Source organism: Myotis lucifugus, unplaced genomic scaffold (assembly GCF_000147115.1).
Source record: "Myotis lucifugus unplaced genomic scaffold, Myoluc2.0 scaffold_37, whole genome shotgun sequence".
In the NCBI taxonomy this organism is placed as follows: domain Eukaryota; kingdom Metazoa; phylum Chordata; class Mammalia; order Chiroptera; family Vespertilionidae; genus Myotis; species Myotis lucifugus.
Genome location: NW_005871085.1, coordinates 7628517 through 7639272, shown reverse-complemented (window position 1 = coordinate 7639272; position 10756 = coordinate 7628517). Strand labels below are relative to the sequence as shown.

At 43.5% G+C, this 10756-nt stretch overlaps 1 protein-coding gene across 1 annotated transcript; it reads left to right on the top strand.

Annotated features, from left to right (window-relative positions):
* The first annotated feature begins 78 nt into the window (after positions 1-78).
* On the top strand, positions 79-8538 carry MAGOH (mago homolog, exon junction complex core component). The gene is made up of 5 exons (XM_006087333.3): positions 79-256; positions 2423-2481; positions 4234-4344; positions 6506-6588; positions 8286-8538. Exons 1-5 carry the CDS (start codon positions 169-171, stop codon positions 8383-8385), a joined length of 441 nt encoding a protein of 146 aa, XP_006087395.1. The 5' UTR covers positions 79-168; the 3' UTR covers positions 8386-8538.
* The last annotated feature ends 2218 nt before the right edge of the window (positions 8539-10756 follow it).

The following is a 10756-nucleotide window of genomic DNA, read 5'->3' as shown; positions in this document are numbered from 1 at the left end:
CCGAGAGGGGCGGGGCAGCCTCGTCCCCACCTCCGGGCGGGGACGCGAGAGGAGCTACGCGCAACGGCGTTGCCTTACGTCACTTCCGCGCGCCGCTAAACGTCACTGCCGGGCGCGGACAGCGCTACGGATCGCTGTTTAAGTTCGGTCAGTGGCCTTTCGCGAGCCATGGAGAGTGACTTTTATCTGCGTTACTACGTGGGTCACAAGGGCAAGTTCGGCCACGAATTCCTGGAATTTGAGTTCCGACCGGATGGTGAGAGCGGCCCCGGGCGCGGGGACGAGGCCTGGGGCGGCCGGGGGCCGGGAACGTGCGGGGAGCCGGAGGAGGAAGGCAGGGCTCTGGGAGAAGCACGCCTGTGTCCGCCCCACGGGCTCTGTCTGTCCAGGGCGTCTTCTGTTGTGATATTTTCACCGGATGCTTCAGCAGGCGCTGAGTGCGCGCCCGCTCTGCACCGGGCACCTGGGATGCGGGCGCGGGCGATAGGCAAGCTTCCTCTCGCGGGGAGCTTTTATTCTAGGGCTGGGGGAGAAGTCATAAAAGGGATTCCAGACCGTGATGAGTGGTCGGAAATAAACAAAATGACGGGCTGGTTTTAAATAGGGCGACCGTTGGGGAGCTCCCTGAAAAGGGGCTATTTGAACTGAACCTTGATTGACAAGGAGCCAGCCTGTGACGCCCCAAAAGAGCATCTAGTCCGAGGGAGCAACAGGTGTCGGGGCCAGAGGGCGGGGTGAGCGAGGCTATTCCAGGTGCCCGTGTGGCTGGGGAGAAAAGTAGGAGATAATATGGGATAAGCAGGCCGTGGCCACGACATGTAGGTCTTTATAGGCCATGGTGAAGAGTTTGGATTTTATTCTAAGTACAGCAGGAAGCAGTGGGAAAGTTTTAAGCAGAGAAGAAGTGTGATCTGTTCTTGAAACAAGTATTCTAGTGATCGGGTACAGAATGAGCAAAAGTGGAAACAGGGCCTCCTATTAGGAGACAGTTAACAATTGTCCAGACAGAAGGGGTGCTGGTAGGGACTAGGGTGAGAGTGAGAGTGGAGAGAAGGACTTAGGGTACTGTTCAAGGCAGAACCAATATGACTGTCAGTTATAGGATTTAGGGAGGGGGTGGGTGGTGAGGAAAAGGAGTCAAAGATGATAGAAATCTACTACATGGGGGCACAGAGGTGAATCTGACAAGCTGCATTTGTGAAGGAAATAGGTTTGTAAACAGTGACGAGACAGTGTATTAGGGGCTGTGGGAGAAAGGAGCAGAGGGACTCGGAACAGAAAGAAGGGACCTAATCTAGCTGAGGGTTCAGAGGTTTCCCGGCAAAACATGAGGGAAGGGGGATGCGAGTTTTCAGTGACGAGGAGTTGTGTAGGCAGGCGAGTTAAGAATGCATTTTGGGCAGCCTTAATGGCAAAGAGGCTGAAAACCACAAAGTCATGGGACGTTTCAGACAGAAACCAAGTAGCCTGATGGAGAGAGAGCTCTTGCAGGAGGGAGCCTGGAGAGGCAGGCAGAGGCTCAGTTTAGCAGTGTGCCATGTTGAATTTGGCCAAGAAGGCAGGGGGAAGCCATTGTCCGGATCAGAGTATTAGAGTAAACTGATCAGATCTTGCTGTTATACATCACTTTGTCCACTGTGTGGAGAATGAACTGAAAGGAAAGAGTCTTGAGGTAGAGAGTACAGTGAGGCATCATTTAATTTGCCTCTTTTATCTTCTTCATACTCACCATACACCCAGATTAGCCTGTTGAATGCGTATATACACAGAGAGACTTGTATACTAAATGTGTTAAGTAATAAAACCACAACTTTTTTTTTCAATCTTCACCCAAGGATATGTTCATTGGTTTTTAGAGAGAGAAACATTGATGTGAGAGAGAAAATCTATTGGTTGCCTCGTACCCACCCTGACTAGGGATCAAACACAAAACCCTTCAATTCACGGGACAACATTCCAACCAACCGAGCCATACTGGCCAGGGCTAACACCACAACTTTTCTGTCACAGGAATATATCAGAATATTACACAGTCACATGATAATGTATGTAAATTATATTTTTCAAAGGCTTTCATAACTCATATGAGCCTCAGCAGGCCTTGTGTGCAGGTAAGTTACCAATTACTATCCCTGTTTTCAGCTTAGGACATTAACCTGCAGAAATATGATTCTACCTGAGTTCTTTTGTCCTACCTGAGCTACCTTTTGCAAGATCTGTAATTCAGCATCAGGTATAGTTTTGGCTGTGAGGCTATTTAATAGCCTAAAGTGAAGAACTGAAAAAATGTATTGTTGAAACACTAAAGGTATAAACATTTAAAAAGTTAGAATACGTTTTAAGCAACAACTGACAGTCTTAGTAGGCTAATGATGATTTAGTCATATGTTTTTATTATATATTGATTTTTCCCCCCTCACAGGGAAATTGAGATATGCCAACAACAGCAATTACAAGAATGATGTCATGATCAGAAAAGAGGTAATGAGCCTTCAGAGAGACTTTCTCATTCACTACAGTTTAGCCTTTTGTCTTTTTTTGTTCTTTCTGGGAGTAGTAATGAAAGATAAAGAAGAGGAAAGTATAAACATGTCTGTAGACAGCTTCTAATGTTTTTTTCAAATCTTTTAGTTTATATTTTCTTTCACAACACTGAATCAGTTATTGGTTATCACGTGAAGTCTTGCAGATCTAGGCTTGAACCCTGAATCTGCTGCTTACTAACTATGTGGCCTTGGGCAAATTTCCCAGCTGAACTTGATAAATTCAGTTTCTTCATCTGCAATAAAAAACAAATAAGAGCTAATCCCCACTCAAAGTATTTGGTATATTCCCTGGTACACAGCACTCAGTGAAGCTCTAATTTGCATTTGAATGGGAAAGGGAGCGTGGAAAAATGGTTAACCTTATTGAATGCTTGTTAGATGCCAGGCATGACACCAGGTATTTTACATACATGATCTTATTTGATCCTGATTATAAGCCCGGGTGATGGATGATATTAGATACCCTTTACAGATAAGACTGTGAAAGCCCAGATATGATTTATGGAACTTGTTCAAAGTCACCCCTGCCAGTAAGGGATAGAACAGGAATTCAAACTATTCCTGCCTCTGTCATGTGCTCCATTTTGGTGTGATTTCTACCACACCATTAAGTCTTCATCAAAGCTACACTTTCTTTTTAGCCACTTTGTTAACAGTTGAAACTATCTTAACAATCAGTATATTTTCATTCTGTTATATTTAACTAGAGGCCCAGCACACAAAATCGTGTGTGGGTAGGGTCCCTAGGCCTAGCCTGCAATCAGGACCACCATCTGCCTGCTCACCAGTCCCCAGTCCCACTCCGCCGCCACCCCCTGGTTCCCCGTGGTTCCTCAATCTCAGCATGGCTCCGGGCTGTGGGGAGGGACCAAGTGCCCCACCGCCATTCACCTCAGTTCACTGTGGTTCCCCATGCTGCGATCGGAGCCTGTGGGCCGGGGGGAAGGGGGGGCGGGGACCGAGAGGTGGTCAATGCACCTCATGGCGACTGGTCGAGCTGTCATACTGATTATGCTTAGGGTCGCTGGCCTTTTATTATATAGGATTAGCAATCAGTTTTATGCTTACCTACACGTCAGCATCCTTTTTTTAAAATATATATATTTTTATTGATTTCAGAGAGGAAGGGAGAGAGAGAGAAAAAAAAAAACATCAATCATGAGAGAGAATCATTGTTTGGCTGCCTCCTGCATGCCACACACTGGGGACCAAGTCCACAACCTAGGCATGTGCCCTAAGAATCGAACTGTGACCTCCTGGTTCAGAGGTCAGTTATGGAGCCACGCTGGCGGGGCCTCTTTTTTTTTTTAATATAAACTAATGTAGAATGTATTTAAAAGACATGTCTCTGCTTTTCAGAAGCTTGTCATCTAGTTAAGAATAACCAGGGTTACACAGAGATCTATTTTGGGTCTAGGTGTGAGTTAGATGTGTAGGTAAGGAGAGGTCCATATGAATAGGATGTGCCAAGAAGTAGAAACAACCATATGGGGTACGGAGGTGTAATCATTGGGCACTTCTGACCCTGCCCTCTTCAGCATGCTGAGGTCAAGCCTGAATGTCTTCCCATTTGCAGAGGTGCCAGAAATGAGTTTACAGGAGCAGTCTTTTTTATCTTTAATCACTATCTGAGGCAGAATGCTGCTTAGGAATACAACTTAAATTCTGTTTTTTAACTTGCTTTCAGGCTTATGTACATAAGAGTGTGATGGAGGAACTGAAGAGAATAATCGATGACAGTGAAATTACCAAAGAGGATGATGCTTTGTGGCCTCCCCCGGACCGAGTGGGCCGGCAGGTGAGTGTTCTAGCAGCTATTCCCAGTGCAGAAATCTTACAAATAAGATAAGTTGACTACTCTCCATAGGACATTGAATCCTCCACTTGTGTGCGTGCACGCGTGCATATGGAGCCCTACACGGGCAGATCACGAGCACCTTGATCTAAGGAAGCAGTGAACCCACAGGGAGGAAGAGAGAGAGCAAGAAGTGCTGCTGACCACCAGGAGCCCAGCCCTGAGTTTCTTCTTGTGACTTTCCCTCTCCCTCTTCTCAGGGTTTTGCTGCCCACCTTACTTACTATAGACAAAGCAGTGTGAAGATACAGAGATAAATAGAACATAGTTATTTCAATAGTCTGACAGTCTAATGGAAGGAAAATCATGCAAGCAACTAACCTCATCTGCTTCTTTCCTAATCCAGACTTCTAATTGATTTTTTTGTTTCTCTTATCCTGTGCAGCCCATTTTCCAACCTGAAGCCAGAGTATTCTTGTAAAATGTAAATTTGTTTATGTACAGCAGGTCCTCAAATAACATCATTCTATTTAATGTGGCTTCCTTATAATGTGATGAGATGCCATATGAATTTAACTGTTATTTCTATCAGTTAGCCTATGATAAAGTTGGTTGTTATACTCTATCGCTCTGCTTAAAGTCACAGAACCAACCAACAATTTAAGTAAGGGCTTACTGTATTCCACTAATTTTAAACTCTGGTACAAGCATGTCAAACTCTCGGTCCACAACGAATATTTTTGTGGCCCAGTCAATATAACGGTATGTAAGAAATGTTTTAATAAAAATTTCGTAACTTAATTTTTACAATATCCTGTTATCCATAATTTTTAATAACGAACTACAGCATTCGCTAATGACTGATTACTATAATCATGTTGCATTCATTTCCCTTAAGCGCAGGCGTACCATTTCTCTCCACTAATACTAGCAGCGAATATTTTAGCAGCCAGTTGTCACATCATTAGTCTTGGACTGACTTGTTTGGTGTGCGCAACAGAAATATTTCACTTTCGGAGAACAAGAAAAATAGGTTTATTTGCATTACGCTTATTAATTTGTGCAGTTATTCAGTGTCTAGTAAGTTAATGTTCAAGAAAAAATATTAATTTTTATTAAAATGTTCTATTATTTTATGTTAACGATCACTCATTTATTTCAGCCCTTTGTATTCAGCATGTCTCTGTTGAAATAAACCTATGTTTCTATGAAAATTGAAGCTTTTGTCTTTTTGCAGCCTACATAAACTTAAACCTTGTTTATTTGGCCCATGTTAGCCTTTGAGTTTGACATGCTTGCTCTAGTAGCTTTCCACTGCATTTAAAATAGAATCCAAACTCCCACCTTATCTTACAATCTCTGGCTGTGTTCAGACCTCATTGGTCTTATTTCTGCCCTTTAGACATACCTGTTGTTCTTAGTTTAGGACCTTTGTATTTGCTACATGCTTCCTGAAATATTTTTTCTAAAACTTTATTATTGAAGCCTTCATATGTCACTTTTTCAGTGATATCTTGTCTGTCCATCACATCTAAAACACCTCTCCCCATTAGGAGGCTATGGAAAACTGGCCCAGAATCAGTGAGTAGTAAGAACTCCATCATAAAAAATTCACTCCTTTGGCTTGCTGAATTTGATGTACATTACCCAAGGTCTGCAAACCTGCCATTTTTACAAATCTTTGATCAATGTCTCTACTGAGCCAGACGCCACTTCATGGCTTTCCTCTGAAAATTATTAAGGGACAGAATCCAAATAAATAAAGAAAGAAAACACCTCTCCCCGTCATTTAAAAAAAGATGTTTGAGCGTCTTCATAGCATTTATCATTGTCCAAAATTGTCCCATGTTGCCCAGAAAAGTTAAGATTCTTGGTATTTATAAAACATACATGTTACTCTACACTGTTAACAACAAAAACACATATACAAAACAATTATGTAATTTCTTCCAAATTACCAACACAACTTCCTCTAAAAATATGAGCTACTCAAGCGAGTATTTATCTCTTTGCTTCTAGTACCTAGCACAATTTAGTGCTCAGAGGGAATTGGTCTTGTTTATGTGTAGTAGATAGAGTTTGTGTGATTTGGCAGATGAACCTCCTGTGTGCTTAATGAACAATCCAATTTGGCTTGATTTTAAACATTTTTAAATGTTTCCAGGAGCTTGAAATCGTCATTGGAGATGAACACATTTCTTTCACAACATCAAAAATTGGTTCCCTCATTGATGTCAATCAATCCAAGTAAGTGTACATGATCTGTATGTCCAGATGTGTCTGTTTTGCAGCAGATTGATATGAAACCCTTAAACAAATTGGGACCATTTGGTAAGATCCGGTACAGATGGAGAGAGGCTCTAAACTATTTTCAAGACTTGCTCCTATTGCTTATGACCTTTTGTCCAGTTATCTATAACTAGAGGCTCGGTGCACAAAATTTGTGCAGGGGGGGGGGGGCGGCGGGGGATTCCCTCAGCCCGACCTGCACCCTCTCACAATCTGGGACTGCTGGCTCCTAACCACTCTGCTCGCCTGCCTGATCGCCCCTAACCCCTCTGCCTGCCTGATCATCCCCGCCATGACGGCTTCGTCTGGAAGGTTGTTTGGCCGTGTGGTCTAATTAGCATAAAAGTGTAATATGCTAATTAGACTGGGCAGCCAAATGACCTTCGGACGAAGCTGGGGCTGCAAGGGCTGAGTCCCTTGCACGAATTTTGTGCATCGGGCCTCTAGTTACTAATAAGAGCTTCTCAGTGACACACACAGTAATGCCATTGGAGCAGCTAGTGTGGGTAAGAATCTGTCCAGAACAGAAAAATGAAATATGCCAATACAAGTGCTTAAGATAAACTGTAGAGTTGTTAAGTCTAACTACCTTCCTTGATGTTAGTCATTCAGACTAGCACATCTTAAAGTCTGATTTGGGTGGAACTTGAAATTATTTGGAATATAAATTTAAAAATTCATGTCAGGAGGGCAAATTATAAAGTATGCTGCGAAAAAAAAAGTATGCTGCGGAGTCCTCAGAATTTGAAAATCTCTTTGGCTCCTGTGTTTTGGGCATTTGGGATTAGACATGGCTCACTTTTAGTACATGGTGGGCATAATTGTCTTCCTTTGGACAGTCTCTATTCTTAGCCAGTTATGCTGTAGGAACCTTCAGCCTCTTGATCCTGACTAGTACTACTTCTTAAGAAAAGTTTTCCTAATTCTGAAACTTATACATGCTCATTATGGAAAATAAAGGAAACCTAAAAATGTAAGGGGAAAATCACCCATAAACCTGTCAATTAGACAACCATTAATATTGTAAAGTATTTTTTAAATATATTTTTATGGATTTCAGAGAGGAAGGAAGAGGGAGAGAGAGATAGAAACATCAATGATGAGAGAGAATCAATGTTTGGCTGCCTCCTACAAGTCGCACACTGGGCATGGAGCCTGCAACCTGGGCATGTGCCCTGACTGGAAATTGAACCCGTGACCTTCTGGTTCATAGGCTGATGCTCAACCACTGAGCCATGCCAGCTGGGCTTAAAGCAGCAGTCCCCAATCTTTTGGACCTCACGGACCACCAGTGATCCGAGGACCACCGGTTGGTGACCACTGGCTTAAAGTATTTCTTATCTTTTTTCTGAGCATTAAAAAATATAGTTTTAAAGGCACCGAAAAATATTTAGACCAATAATGTTATTTTAATGATTTTTTTCACTTAATATAAACATTTCCCCAATTTTTAAAACCTTAACATTTTAAATGACCTCATATTCCGTTTTAATATGTAGCATGTAGCCTTTTCCGCCCTTTTTGAACTCCGTTTTCAAAGCTTTAATTCTGTAAATACCTTTATGAGTAATGCCTTGGTACATAATTTGCGTTAAGTGTTATTATCTTGCCAGTTGTCTCTGCTTTTTAAACATTTTTTTCCTTTTGCATTTTAGGGACCCAGAAGGCTTACGAGTATTTTATTATCTTGTCCAGGACCTGAAGTGTTTGGTCTTCAGTCTTATTGGATTACACTTCAAGATTAAACCAATCTAGATTGAATATTGGTGTGGACACAAGGGGGGTGGGAGTAGCTGGTTTTCATTACCATTATCAGGAAATTTTTGTGTATAGAAGGCCAATATTTTTTTTATAAACTGTAAATGATTGTCTTCAATAAATATATAACAAAATGCAATTATTATTTTATAGGGACTTCTAAACGTGTGAACTCTTTTCAATTACTTTTTTTAAAATCCTCGCCTGAGGATATGTTTTTATTGATTTTTAGAGAGAGACAGAAACATTGATGCAAGAGAGAAACGTCAATCAGCCACCTCCTATACGTGTCCCGACGGGATCAAAACCACAACCTAGATGTGTGCCCTGACCAGGCATGGAACCCACAACCTTTTGGTGTACAGGATGACGCTCCAAACTGACTAAGCCACCCAGCCAGAGCCCAATTTTTAAAACACTAACACCCTGTGTAAGGCATTGCCCCAAATCTAACTGAATCGACTCTGTAGATAAAACTACCAATTCATAGGAAATAAGAAAATATAACCCTGGCCTTATAGCTCAGTTGGTTAGAGTACTGTCCCAATATGCCAAGGTTGCAGGTTCAATCCCCACTCAGGGCATATAAGAATCAACTAATGAATGCATAACTAAGTGGAACAACAAATTGTCTCTCTCCCCCTTCCTCTCTCAAATCACTAAATAAAAATGAAAATAGAGAAACATGTTAAAAAATACAGTGGGAGTCCAATCAGCAATATTCAAAGAAAAGTCCAGGGAAAGGGATCTGGTTGCTTCAATAAAACAAGATACAGATGGAGCATGAAGCTATAGGTTAAAGGAGAGTTAAGAGACTCAATGCAATGTTTGGATCCCATCTGGATCATGATTCAAAAAATTTTAAATTGACATTACGGAAATTTGAACGCTGGATATTTGATATTAATGAAATGGTCTTTTTTAGGTGTAAAATGGTATTGTGGTTGGGTTTACTGAGATAACAGGTTGGGTTTTTAAAAATCATCTTTTATAGATAAATATTTACAGCTATTTCATTATGGAAGAGACTAATATAAGGGATAAAATACCTAGTATCAGTAAAGTTTTCCTATACATTTAAAAATATTTATTGACTTTAAAAGAAGAAGAGAAACATTGATCAGTTGCCTCCCGTACGCATCCCAACAGGATCCGAATCAGTGCACGGGACAACACGCAACCAAGCCGCACACCAGCCAGGGCTCCAATACACTTTAAAATCAGACTACCCACAGCTATTAAGAACTGAGACCTGCCCTAGCTGGTGGTGTGCGCCTGCGGACTGACGGGTTGTGGGTTCAATTCCCGGTCAAGGGCGTGTACCTCCTACCTTGGTTGCAGGTTCCCCAGCCTTGGTAGGGGTGCATGTGGGAGGCAATCTATGCGTCTCATGCGGATGTTTCTCTTCCCCTCCCTCCCCTCCACTCTCTAGAAATCAATGGAAAAAATATCCTCGGGTGAAGATTTTTTTAAAAAAAGCTGAGACCTAGTGGGTACAGATAGTGTGGGAATTTGGTGAATCTGTAGGAACTGCTGGTTGAATAGATGGTGGGACTGAAAGCAACCGGGCCTTGGTAAGTCATGTGGCCGAGGGGAAGTGGATGGGCAAAGCTCCCACCCTCCAGACAAGCTCTCTTAGGACCGGTGCCAGGTCTGACAGCGGCGCTCCCACCGCGCCCAGCGAACGCACACCCGACTCTGCCTCCGGCAAGGCAACAGGTGGATCTGGGGCCTGAGACGTCCAGGTTCCTGGCCCTACAGGCGGGTACTTGGGCAATGAGACAACTTGGTGGTAAAGTAGGTATCAAAAACAGTCACCCCAAACTTTAACGAAATGACCGTGAGGCGCTCAGAGGCTATACGCGTTTCGAATGGGCTGTTCTTGGTCATGTTTACAGCACCTGTATGGGCTCAGATATGCCTTGGACAAGAGGGCAAGTAAAACGAGGTGCCGTAAATGTATAAAGGATGAACGAGGGGAGCCAGGGGAGAGCCAGGCTTGGGGACCACAAAGAGGACGAGTGCACGGGACCACCCTCTGAAAGCGGTTCTCCATGAGGCAAGAGGAAGGAACCGTTAGAGACAAAGGCCCGGAATCTGCGAAGCCGGCCCGAGGGGGAGCCGACGGAATGTAAGGAGCCTCAGGGCAGGCGGGAAGCAGGCGGGAGGACGGTGAGGGCAGGCGGAGGGGTGAAGAGCCAGGAGAGCCGAGGGCAGGAAGGCTGCTGCGGCACCGCGCCCCCCCCCCCCCCCTGCCTGCGGGCACGGACCCCCGCTCAGCGAACACCGGAGCTACTGATAGCTGCAGGCAGGGCACCTGCGACCTCGGGTTGGCTCCGTTTTCTTCCCCTAGAGCAGGGGGTCTCAG

Excerpts from the sequence above, each read along its gene's own strand:
- MAGOH (XM_006087333.3), top strand. The coding sequence starts at position 169 with ATGGAGAGTGACTTTTATCTGCGTTACTACGTGGGTCACAAGGGCAAG. Across the intron at positions 257-2,422 it reads ATTTGAGTTCCGACCGGATG|GGAAATTGAGATATGCCAAC; the intron begins GTGAGAGCGGCC and ends CCCCCCTCACAG. Across the intron at positions 2,482-4,233 it reads ATGTCATGATCAGAAAAGAG|GCTTATGTACATAAGAGTGT; the intron begins GTAATGAGCCTT and ends ACTTGCTTTCAG.